Genomic DNA, 13,436 nt, shown 5'->3' on the forward strand with positions numbered 1-13,436 from the left:
ATTATAATATGGAAAATGGTTCTAATGTATTTGTTGCGTTTCTTGATAGTACCAAAGCATTCGATACCGTTTGGCACGACGGTCTACTAGTTAAATTATATAATATTGGTCTAACAGGTATGGAATATTTTAAGGTTTATGTATACACATGTACAAAGTTCAATATTGTTTAACTGTATTACATCTGAGCCAGTCAAGATGGAGAGAGGTATTTTACAAGGAGGGGCCCTCTCCGCAAAAATGTATCGTATTGTTTTTATTAATAACCTATTGAATCAAGTCGAAAACTGTAGTAAAGGTGCATATTTAATCGATATACATGCAAATATACTTTCGCAGGCAGACGATATTAAATTGTCTTGTTAGTACAAATAGTACGAGCCTTCAAAAATGATAAGTATATGTGAAGAATACAGTAGAAAATGGAGATTTTTGTATTCAAGCTGAAAAAGTAAAATTATGGTATTTTCTGATAAGAGAACTTTAAACGTCAACTGTACATTTATTTTTTATAATAATGTTTTACCTTTTGTTTAAGAAACTAATCATCTTGGTTTTATTATGAATAGTAAACATCAATCCTTTGAAAGGATTAAACAGGCTTGTAACAAATTAAAAAAATGGTACTATGGCATTGCTATATTCTGGTGCACACCAGTGTGCCTTGAACCCCCTTACTATTTCAAAAATTATCACAATACAAGTTTATCCTTCTGCTCTATATGGGTGTGAGCTTTGGATGCTATCAAAACCTGATTTATTAATGCTAGAAATGCCTTAACATTTTATGATTAAGTCTTTACAAGGGTTTGACAGAAGAACTAGAACAGATGTGTGTACTTCACTAATAGGTTTGAACTCTATTGCGGTTTATATAGATATTGAAAAAATATTGTTCCTAGGCAGAGTTTGTAGAATGAAAAGAACAAATTTGATTTTTAGAATTTTCACTGTTAGATGTTTTTTGAATAATGTGACTACGTATGTGCAACAAGGTTTTGTTCCAGACATCACAAAAATACTTCAGAAACACAACTTATACGAATATGTCTTAAAATTTTTCGATGATGGATCTTTTCCTTCCAGATATTGTTGGAAGGCATTATTCCACAAATCTGTAACTATGTATGAAACAAATGCCTGGAAATTGAGAATGTCAAATGACGAAGAATTGACACGATTCTTATCATTACATGATTGTTTAAAACCCCATTACCTTTGGAAAATAGCTCTACGTCATCCAAATTACCTTGAAAATGTAAGATATATTATGAAAATGATTGTGTCTGTACGTTTAGAAAATTATGTAATATTATGTCACTATTGTGGACACTTTTACACTGATATTGTTAGTCATATTGTTTTAAATTGTTCATTAACTGAACATAATAAGTGATTATTTCATATGTTGAATTATATCAATTACAAATATAGATTTTATTTCATATTTATACCCTCTCTCAGATTTTGAGCTAATACATGTAATATTAGGAGGTCTCTTGGACTATACATTGGAAAGGTATGATATGGAACAATTCAGATTGATATCAGTGTATACTTTTAAAAAGATGTTCAATTTGTATATGAAGCTGATTTACAATCACTGCAAACCTACTCGTGCATTTCTTTATGAATATATTTATATGAATATTTTGACATAGAAATATCTGAGAGAATAGTGCTTTCTTCTCTCTTTCTCTTTTTCCCCTACTCTCTCTCTCTCTCTCTCTCTCTCTCTCTCTCTCTCTCTCTCTCTCTCTCTCTCTCTCTCTCTCTCTCTCTCTCTCTCTCTCTCATTCTGTACATATTCTTTTATGTTGTTACCATATGTATTTTCATATATTATCATTATGTACTCTTCATTTTGGAGGAAATAAAGATAACAATAATAATAATCTCAACTCGGTTGTAAATTAACTCATAATGCAGATGTACGTGCCACAAATGTAACACTAACTGACCATTTAATTCCTAATCTGATGAACCTTTAGAAACAGGTGTAGCTGACAAAGTGACCACATGTGTAAGCTATCGATCTAAGTCTACCTGGGATTTATCCCTGTGGGAAAATGACAACAGTGCCATGTGGACGATAAGGCTCAGGTTAATCTGTACTCGTATACAGCAAATATGGCGGTCCTTCTTCTAGCACGAGTAGTCAATATACTTGTATGGTGCACGTTTCTGCACATGGGTAAAGTTGCGATCGCCGCTGAGTACGACGATTTTGATTTTGATGGGTTACCGGGTGTACAGCACGAGTTTAAGATAGAAGTGCCGGCTGGAGGGGAGGAGTGTTTTCACCAGAAAGTCGCCGAGGGGGCTAACTTACACATGTCTTTTGAGGTTTGTTGTTCCTGTTTTTGTTTTGAATATTATGTACTATTCAGTTTCCATTTGCGATATCCATATTGACCATTGTACGTATTTGCGCCCCTCTTATAAATATGCATTGTACACCGCTATTGGCAAATCGAGAACATGTGCGCAAATCTATTACGTCTTATTTAGAAAACACTATCTGCTTCAATTGCATTATTTCTCTCTTTTGAAGCTAATATTGTCAACGATTTAATTACCATAATCATAGCATGCATTTAGCAAACATTTCAGTGTATAACATAATGTATATTACGGTTTATCATGTCATATTATCATTGACAATATTTTGACCATGCATGGATGCAATAATTTGACATGTCAACCAACACTACTCGAACACTATTCTTATATCTACCAGTAACAACACGAATTGACATAAATCTCAACTCAAGTAAAATTTTCCCTTTCCACCGAAACCATATTCGTTAAAATATGTACACGGATGCAATAGAAATCCAACACGTTAACGTTAAGCTTGAATTTGACAACAAAGCCTACACCGAGTACTAACTCTCTTATCTCAAAATCATGCGACCGAAATAACACCGTGTCCTGTAGACTATGGCGTACGTAGTAACGTAGAAACGTAGATATGGTGTTGTCAAGATATACATTATACTGTAACTGGAGTTCTGCCTTCTCACGTCATGATTAAACTACAATATGAATTTTACTTGAAGTGGTATATGTTTGTCCCTTAACGAATGTTATAAGCTGCATTTCACAGCAAACATTTTGTTCTGAAAATGCTACCGGGTTCTGGTACACTGACTGAAATGTCACTGTATGTTATATATATTCTAGTTTACAAAATGTAGATACTGGTTGTGAAATAATAATAAAATTGCATGATAAAAACTCGTACTTATTTGGTATACTAGTTCCGTTTTGATATTCCCGAACAAAAATCTAGATTTAATAACATAACCGTTATTCATCGCTAAAAGTATCGTTTTTTACTGTTTTTAATCTTAATTGAATTTTATGATTTGTATGTTTTGGCTGAACAAATATTTGCATCGCTAATGAGATTTGTACGTTTTTGAAGATCAAACTTAATTACTCAGGTAAGACGTTTTTAAATGTCATTCTGACTTATGAATATTGATATAATAGAAATAACTGTTTGAAAATTTCTCTGATATCACCATCCATTTACCGGTAATCATTATCAGTCCAATGGGTTTCAAGTTTATTCAATGCATTGCTGATAACCTATTGCTCATAATGGCAATGAGATATGTTTTGATATACAATATGTTCCACAGACACCGATATCCTCCTGTTTTGACTAGAATAATTCCCATTTTCATCGCTTATTCATTTCCTTTACAAAAAATTATAAACTTAAATATGAAATTTTGAGGAAATATTAACAAAAGACCTTTTGAAATTGTAATAAATAAATCAATGATAATTCTGTAAACAATTTATACGCCACTAACATAAGGTGAATAGTTGTATTTATGTGGTCCTAAGTCCTAAATCAATGACCGTTTTGTGTGAATGAGAACAGGTATTCCATATTTAATACAACAGCTTGGACGAGATTTATCGTTTCGAGACATCACACAAGTAAACACCTGTGATATATGTTCAGAATCAATAATTATCAGTTACGGTGTGCTATTGGAAACCCGAAAAATTACACGACAATTCGTAATCTTTATTCAAATGTAATAGCAAAGTTAGCAGCGTTTCTATTAATACTTAAAAAAAAACAATTATGTAATTTTTATGAATTGTCATACATAATCATTTTTAGTTTTTATTTCGAAACAATTTCATTTCATATCCATCCATACTTTTGTGCTCTATCGGATAACATGACGATGGGTCAAGCCGCGATGGTTTTTTAGAAGATGTCCCGATATATTACTATATGCCCTCCTACTCAGGGTTGCGAGTTTGAAAGTACTGATCGCTGGTCGATGGTTTTTTCTCCAGGCACTCTAGCTTTCCTCCGCCAACACTAACCTGACACAACCTAAATTCACCCTGTCTGCTAATACATTATATATGCAGAACAATAAATTTAAAACCACCAAAATCTAAATCCAAAATCAAAAACGCGTGATACGTTTATCAATTATAAATTTTAGAAATTTACATGTACAATCATTTTCCTCCCCCCCCCCGAGTTTTTATATATATATACATATAATTATAACCAAAGCTACACCAGAAGAAAATAGGCTCAAAGCAACTTTCAATACTTTCTAGTAATGATACGTGTATTAAATAGTCACTGTTTCATTCCGTTGTACTATGAATTAATGCTCGGCTGTGGCGAGATTAGTTTGGGTTAGATTGTTAGACGTAACGTCGTATATTCAACAACAAAGGACATGTGTACTAAGTTTAGGCTTTTAAAGTGATATCAGAACAAAAGGAAAACTTCGATTATTACATAAGATGCAAATCTAGACTAAACAATATGAATACCAGTTAATTAATCATGTTTAATCTGAATGATTCGCTAGAAATCTTTGTGTGATGAACTAATTAGGTATTTCACATATTTAGCAAAGGAAACACTTAACATGTTTCTCAACAACACAACCCCCACCCCAAAAAAGGAAAGTTGGCCAAGGTTTTTGGTCATTTTGCAGTACCTATATTAATTCTTAATTAGTGTAAAATCAATGTTAAAGGTTTGTATTACATAAAAGTTGTTGATGTCCTATGTTTTTTCAGGTGTTAAGGGGAGCTGACCGTTTGGTAGATGTTTTCTTTAAGGACCCTTCCTTTTTAACATTATCTTCAAGTATAGCCCAGACCACTGGGCAATTCGACCTACCCACACGCATTCCTGGTAAATTATACCACATCATGTACGAATGTTGTACAGCATGCTGTATCTACGATAGCTGACGGTGGCATGCTATTATTGTTTATTGTGTAATGACACTTTTTTATTCAAAAACTAATAAAAAAGTGTCAATTTTTTTTTATTTGATACAAAACAATCTGTCATGACACTTTTCAGTCAAACTGTGACATGCCACATTTTTTACTGTGAGGTAGAAGTGATTTATATTTGGAAAAACCGTAGTAAGTAAAAAAAAAGCGGGAAAGATACAGCGCCGACGGTTTTCAGGTTTAAACTGAAGGATTTGTAAAATGTTGATGAATGACAAACAGTATATAGAAAGAACAATGTCAAATTCCGTCATGAATAGCACTATACCTAACGGATTAGCACTATACCTAACGGATTAGCACTATACCTAACGGATTAATGCGGATAAACACAATGGAAGATAACAAATTTGAACTTTCATGGCTTGTAGCTTTTGTCATTTTTTCTTCTGAACTTATATCTAGAGAAATGTAAATGCGAAATCAATATTCTAAATATCGCGTTTAATTAAATACATGATGCCAGTAACATGATTATGATTTTTTATATATTTTTAGGATGTTTCCTTATAATTAAAGAAGGGAAATATAATCGACTTTTTCAATGTCAGAGAAACTTACTTCAGCATAAATCGAAAGGCATATTTTAGTATGAACAATTATAAACATCATGAATTTATCAATGAAACTGTGCTCTGTCAGTGATATTCAATACTTAGCCAATGTATTGTAAGCTACATGTATGAACTGTATTCATTTGATATTGTTTCTCAAACAAAACAATCAGTAATTTCTAGTCAAGGTTCTATAACATTCGTCGTCACGAGTTTGGTATTTCAAGTACATCAATGGACGAATATAACAATGGAACATTTAACATTTCAGTATACGCCAGCTATATTGATATTATTTACATGGTCTGATAAAGGTACAAGTTCTTATCCAACTGTCATTAAAATAATTATCAAATATTGGTTTTATCATACATGTATCCTCTCATCTCATTGTCAATCGGTTAGGTATAGTCTGATTTATTGTAACTTTGTTTTTGCTATTTCATTTTGAGAAGTATACTGTAATTAGATGCCTTTAATCAAACTTTAAAAAAAAATATCCTCTCAATTAAACATGAGAAACATTACACTAACAAATACAAGTGTTATGACAGATTGTTTTTTAATAAAAAAAATGACCGACACTTTAAAGTGTCATGACAGATTATTTTTATTACAAACAAAAATGTCCGAATTTTGTTCAATACAACATGTACAGTGTCATAAAAGTGTTTTGTAATAAACAATAATTGCAGGCCGCTGTCGACCATCGTGTAGTTCTGCTACGCGCCTGTCACATAATGTACAGTAGCATGTCCACGTGTATCTAATAAGTATGCACCGTGTAGGGCCGCTTATGTAACGCAAGTATATAAATATATGTATATTGTATCATTATCGACTATTAGTGGCAGTGCTTATGTACTGGAAAAGGTGATGATTGACATATGCGACTTTGTTATAAGCACTGAGGAATGAAAGAAAACAAGTTTAATGATTCAAATATTCTAGGTTTGATTAACCCGACTTAGTATATGTATTTCTGGTAAGAAATATATTAAAGGAACAATTTCACGAAGTAAATTTTTATACAAGCATGTAACTACAAAGGAAATTCTTACTTGGAACAATTGTTCTTTATATCTTAAGAAATTAAATCACAAAGTATTGGCGAATTCCACGTTATTGTTCAGAATCTTAATTGAAACCATTGGAATTCCTGGTCGTATAGGATTCAGTAGGTGGTATATGTACGCTATACAGATAACTTAGCTTGAAACCCATCATGTTAGCAAATGAAAGAAATGTATATGCCTATGTGTTGCTTTTTATTTCCCTTGTAAACAAAGGGGGGTACTTTTCACATATTATCATACATTTAAAACAGTGAAAATACACTACTGGAAGAGTGATTAGAGTAGTATTGAACAAATGTTACTTTATTCACTGGCACAGATTCAGGTTCGCCTCAATGTAGTCCCGCCAAGTGTGATGACGGAGAGCAGGCTAGGCACACTTATCATGGTAGTGGATACATCTCATTAACAAAAACTACACCAACTTTCATTAGTACTTTTTTTTTTGCTATGAAAATCGAGATTTCAATGTACTCCCTTACTTAATTTTAACATTAAATTAACAATAAAACCCACACAAACCAAAGTTCATATTTATCTCTATCAAATCAATGTCAAGTATGATTGTAAAAATCATTGTATAGACAAGTCGTCGTGCACCACTTCGCAGAAGTCAAAACAAATCTACACACATTATACTCGAACACTTTTTATATTTCCTTTAAATATTTTACTAATAAGTACAAAACCCAAGCTTGCCATTTTGTTTCATCTTTTTCTGTAAAGCATTAAGTGTAAGTCGCGATGCACTTTTCATTTTATCAATGATCAGTTTTAGAAAGAATAAACATTGATTTGTATACAGTAGTTTTACCTGCAATGAATTTCGTTTGAACATAAGCAAAGTTGGAATAACTTGTCTTTGTTGTTTCCATTCATATTACAGCTCGAAGGAGTCATATTCTCCTGTTTATAATCTAAATATCGCAAATGATTCGCAAAAAATATTATTAGTATTAGTAGCAGTTATCATTGCGACACAATCAGTAAACAATGCGTTGTTCATTGATTTCACTGAAACAAAACAAACTTCCATTCATTTATTTAGATTTTTTTTTTGAAAATATGAATAGTGTATATCGTTACAGCTAATAGTTATATATATAGCTGTCAATAACTATCCGTTGGCCATCCTAAATGATTTGTCAATATTTTGTTTAGTTAAGTTGGTCTCGATAACTATTTAGTCATTAGCTGTCATTTCAGCAGAGTCCAACTATAATATACCCTCTACATGACCCTAATACTACTTACGAAACTTCCGTGCTATGTTTTTCAACGGTTTTGCTATGAAAAGAAAACAGTGGTAACAAATGAATGACGTCTTTGTTAGGTCACTGATAAGGTGAGAGATTTCTGACTTCAACAACACAACTTGTCTCCAGAGGTTGTTTGTTTTATATATAATGTACTCTAACGACACTTCAATGTTTCATTACCCAATCCACTAATATCCAGACACATGTATTACATTGTACAGTTCTATATTGTAGTGTTATAAATAAAAGCAAAATTGGAAAATATGGAAAACAAGAGACCCGGGGGTCTTTCCGGCAATCCGGGCATACTTTAAATATATAGTGTTAAGATTTTTTTCGGACCAACGAAATTTTGAAATGTGTTCTTTGATGATACGTTTTATATAACGATCATGACAACTATTTTGTAATTCTGACCGACCTGAGAAATGACAACATATGATTAGGAACATTTAGCGATCATTTCATGCAATGCTTAGTCAAATTTGATAAAAACAAAAACATTTTGAATTTATACTAGTGCAATTTAGAAGAAACTTGTCTGAAGTCATCTGAACAAATATTGATTAATTTTCTGTCTTTCAAAGTTTCGTTGGTGCAAAATTCGTTCAAAAGGGCTGTTTTTAACACTAGCTAAAGCGAAACAATAAAATGACATTAGTGTACATCCGATGCTGCGAGAAACGTCACATTTGAGTTACAAGTCTCACACCTGATCCGACTCCCGAGACAAAGCTTAATACCTTTAATTGTTTGATTTTATTTGAATGGACAATTCCATGGATAATTGACTCTTTTTCTGAAAATAAGACCTTTTTTCGAAAACATGTTTTTATTTCTAGCAGATCAAGTGATAAACTAGATAATGAATACTATTAACACTTTCTTCACATGAAACAGATACTTACATTTAAAAAGGAATTTCCTATACATTTGTTAAAGATGCTCCAAATTACAAATGTATTTAGTGTAGAAATGGCTAATTCTTACACCGTGTTCACCAAAAGAGAAGTTCCCAAAACATGTATGTTATTCACTTCAATATATTTATATTATGTGCATTTATATTATTTATATGATGAAATAATCATAATATTTATAAACTGTCCATTTTCACGGACAAAACATTGCTTGAATACAGGACACAGAACAGGCGCTTTAAAGGTTTATAGAATATGTTTAGAATATCAAAGGAAAACACATGTCACATTAGTAATTTTGCTCAATTGTTCAAAATGAAACTGATTTATAGAAAACTTAAAAATTGAATATCATAATGCGACTAACACAATAAAAAATACTATTGTATAGTTTTTTATAAAATTTCCTGATCTACTGTTCGGAATTTGTTCGCAGTGGTTTTTTTTCGCAAATTATCATTATAACCTTTTAAAAGCGTAATTCTCACGACAGAATATAGTATGTGAAACCATGATTTTGATAAATGTCTTAAGCTATTCCAATTCCGCAAATAAGAATTGATCCGCGAATTTAGCGAACTAAAACCCTTGCGAATATTAACATATAAACAGTACTTTTCTTTGTTAGAGGCAAGATTAATATGAATACCTCGTATCTTGTACTTATATAAAACGTGTTTATGTGTTCTGACCGATGTCCGGCTCTGTTGGGTTTCAGGTCCTTCGGAGTGGCTCCGAGAGGTTGATAGACATTGTGGTAAAGGACCCTACGTCTTACATCGTCGAAGCACACTATGCAAAATCGGAAGTTACTATTCAACATTTAGTAAAAATTGCGGGTAACCCACTGATTTAAAAAAAAATACAATTACAAATACAATTTCTTTTTAGAAAAAAATATTGTTCAAATAAAATGACCAAATATGTTAATTAGGGACTCTTTCTTGATTTTATACTACCCTTTTGTCACTCTAAAGGTAATGGTGACTAATTCGGGATACCACATGACGAGATAACGATACTCACTTACGATACCACAATGCGACGATAAACCTGAATTACGATATTACGACTTACGATACAATGCGACGTGACGATTTTTAGAGGTTTCGATAAAGCAATATCGTCGTCAATTGTCTTGATCGTACTTCACAGTATCGAATTGTGAAGGTAATTATATATTTATATTGATCGACACAATACTACTGTGTCCCGAAATAGCAACCATACGAAAGGAGCTGTTTTTTGTTTTATCTGTATATTATATTTTGCGTGAACAAACGAATAATTCACAGAAGAACAGTTGTTTCAATGTGCTTTAGGCATTCCTCTGTAAGTTGTATGTACCTCTGTGTTAAAATGCTATGCGGGCTTTGAAGGATTATTACGCCGACTGAATATCGCAAGTGGCTATGGCACGAGAAACGCTGCAAAATCAATAAAATATAATATCTATTTCTTAAAATATCGCAAAAAATTAGGAATGTATGTATATATTTATAAGGTCAATATTATTTTGTTCCAAACTAAAAATGAATTTCAAAATTAGGAAAAAATGTTTGGTATCTAAAATATGTATTCAATAATTTGAAATATTTCATTAATATGAAAAATAAAACTATGGTCAAAAATGTTGCAGTTGGGGACACAGTAAATTGACAACTCGCTTTCGTCTTAACAACACACCTCTTGGTTGCATCTAATGTTATCCAACAATGCAACTTTTTTTTATTATATTTTTTATTTTGAATATAAATTCTAAATATTGAACAAATGTTGATTTTTTTCTTATTGATGTATTCTTTAAAGTTACATATCTAAATCTTTTGATTTATAAAGAAAGTTTGCAAACTTTGTAGATTCCCTTGAATTTAATATTTAATGTCATTACCACCCTTTACATCACTTTTTGAACGATTTTAAAGAAAACTTCTTAAGGCCCGTCATGCTGTTCGTCCTTCGTTTTCCCAAATCAATTTCCTTAATTAATGCACAAACGTTGATTGTCATAAGCGAATCTTCCTAACATAGATTAACACAGGGAATCTTCAGTCTTCTTTTTCTGTGTTGTTTCACTTTATCTTAGGCCATTGGTATACATTCTCTGAACGTTAAACTTTTAAATAAAAAACAGTCCCTCGTCAGTCTTATTCTAAAATAACGTGATCTTTTTATTTCTATAATTCAAATCGCCAATGCTGTTTCTTTGTTCTAGGTGCTTAATAGTCAGTCTGAGGAGATGAATGTTTTTGTCAAAGACCCCGATGATGAAATAGATCATGTTAATAGTGTGTATGGTCAAAATAAAGGCAAAATTGCAAAGAGTGTTGAAATCGAAGGTAAAAGTAAAAAAAGTGTTTTCCTATCTACCATACTCCCGTTTAAGTTTCTAACTTCATTTCATATTTCGGTAATTCTTTATATTTTTAATATGATTATTTTATTCAGTTTTAATTTTGTTTTTATTCCCGCTTTCACCAGAAATATATCATATTTATTCATACCTTATATATGATCTGTTAAACAATGCTATTTCAATTTAATGTTAAATTATAAACTTTTTGTCCATTCAGCATTCATACTCCCACATCTGAGATATTTTTCTGTAATATGATATATTCTGTGACTGATTTAGACACTCCCTAATTCTTTTTCATTTCTTTATCTATTGATAATTACACAACTTTCGTTTTATTTTCTGCTATAACACCATACCATGGTATTCCGGTGATTTCAGCGAGATTATGTGTCAATTAGTTCATGATTTAAAATATAAATTAACACCAGCTACACCTGTGAGGTTGGTAAATTAATTTCAAATCGAATTTTATAAGTGTTCACCTTTTTGCCCTTTTAGCTAGGTGTTTTGTGATGTTAAGCTAAATGATATTGTAGGTGGGTGCTAGACAGGTGTTATCAATACGTATATCCTGCTGTTTGCTTGCCAGTTGCGTTAATGGTCTTGTACTTTGAGTATTTGTTTTATTACAGTATAGTTGGTTGTTTTTGCGGCTCAGGATTTTCGCGGACTTGAAAGGGGGGAATACGATTTTAGCGTTTATATTTCACGGATTTAAAATTTGGGACCATAATGATTGCCCGTGAAAATATCCTCTCCGCCAAAAATAATCGGTTACACGTTATGGATATGTTTCAAAGTGCCTAATAATTCATTGATCAAATGTTATATTGGTATGTGCTATGTATTATATAAACGCGAGCATTATACGGTTTAAAAAAAATATGAATTGTATGATAAAAAAGTCAAAATATCGTGTAAGAGTTAATATCTGAATTATCATGTATGCAATCAGCTGATATATGTCAGACATATCGCCATAGCTAAGGAGTTAGAAAACATGTCAATTAATATCTTTTTTGGTTATTATGGATGCTATTGTGATCTTATAGTTATTAATTGATTTCCAATCTCGCATAATTATAGCAAATGTTACTATTTTTTCCTCAGGCGTTTACACGATTTGTTTGGACAACCAGTTTAGCAGAATGGCCTCCAAACTGGTTTATGTTTATCTAATAACATTTGTACCTGCAGAGTGGACAAAATATGTTCAGGAAATTGAAGACATGAACATGGCTGTTTCAAATTTCACGGTTGGTTGGATTACAATTAAAAAAAATATTCCAAATTCCAAAGAATTACAGTATATATCATTTGGACAGTATATATCATTTGGACATTAATTGAAGTTTATTCTATTCTAAGTTCGAACTTTTCAAAAATGGTATTGATGAAAAGAAAATAATTTTTGTTACTTATGGAAATACTAATTCATCTGTTCCTATTTTGTAAAAGATAAGATATAACCATTCGTCAGTGATTTAGCATATTTACTGTAACTTATTATCTATTTATTATCATTTGTTTGTACCCAATTATTTAGTTTTTCGTCCTTCATTCGGTATCATGTCTATACCTACAGATAACAAACATATATGCAATTTTTTGTATTTTAGTTTAATTTAACTGATTCCCGATTCTTTTACAGCATTCTATATCAATTGTTCAGAAATCGCTTGAGGAGGCCAAACTTCACCAGGCCAGCAGCCGCATGAATGTAGTGAAAGACTGGTATCTTATACTAGGGAACAATAGCTTCATTGTTAAATGGTCCATAGCTCAGATTTGTGTGGTTATTTTTTCTTCTGTTTTTACAGTATATTTTGTTCGTAGATTATTTAAAATACCTAATGTCACCCCATCTCAGAAACCAAGAGCATAATACATGTATATTAAATGCACATATTTTCAAAGGATTTATTGAATTTGGTGTTTTCTTTCTTTCATAAGTTCAAATGTTT

The 13,436-nt window shown here is 31.7% G+C and overlaps 1 protein-coding gene across 3 annotated transcripts; it reads left to right on the forward strand.

Moving 5' to 3' along the window:
* Nucleotides 1-13,391, forward strand: LOC138316977 (transmembrane emp24 domain-containing protein 6-like). Of its 3 annotated transcripts, XR_011207696.1 has the most exons (5): nt 1-2,346; nt 5,080-5,197; nt 9,832-9,952; nt 12,583-12,728; nt 13,124-13,261. XR_011207696.1 is itself a non-coding variant. In XM_069258615.1 (4 exons), the coding sequence occupies exons 1-4, from the start codon at nt 2,131-2,133 to the stop codon at nt 13,355-13,357; spliced, it is 717 nt and encodes a 238-aa protein (XP_069114716.1). In that variant the 5' UTR covers nt 2,039-2,130; the 3' UTR covers nt 13,358-13,391. The 3 variants fall into 3 exon arrangements, 2 of the variants coding, with proteins under 2 accessions (XP_069114716.1, XP_069114722.1); XM_069258615.1 differs by lacking the exon at nt 5,080-5,197 and having other exon boundaries at nt 2,039-2,346; nt 13,124-13,391; XM_069258621.1 differs by lacking the exon at nt 9,832-9,952 and having other exon boundaries at nt 2,041-2,346; nt 13,124-13,391.
* Nucleotides 13,392-13,436: the final 45 nt, after the last annotated feature.

This window comes from Argopecten irradians, chromosome 1, assembly GCF_041381155.1.
Source record: "Argopecten irradians isolate NY chromosome 1, Ai_NY, whole genome shotgun sequence".
In the NCBI taxonomy this organism is placed as follows: domain Eukaryota; kingdom Metazoa; phylum Mollusca; class Bivalvia; order Pectinida; family Pectinidae; genus Argopecten; species Argopecten irradians.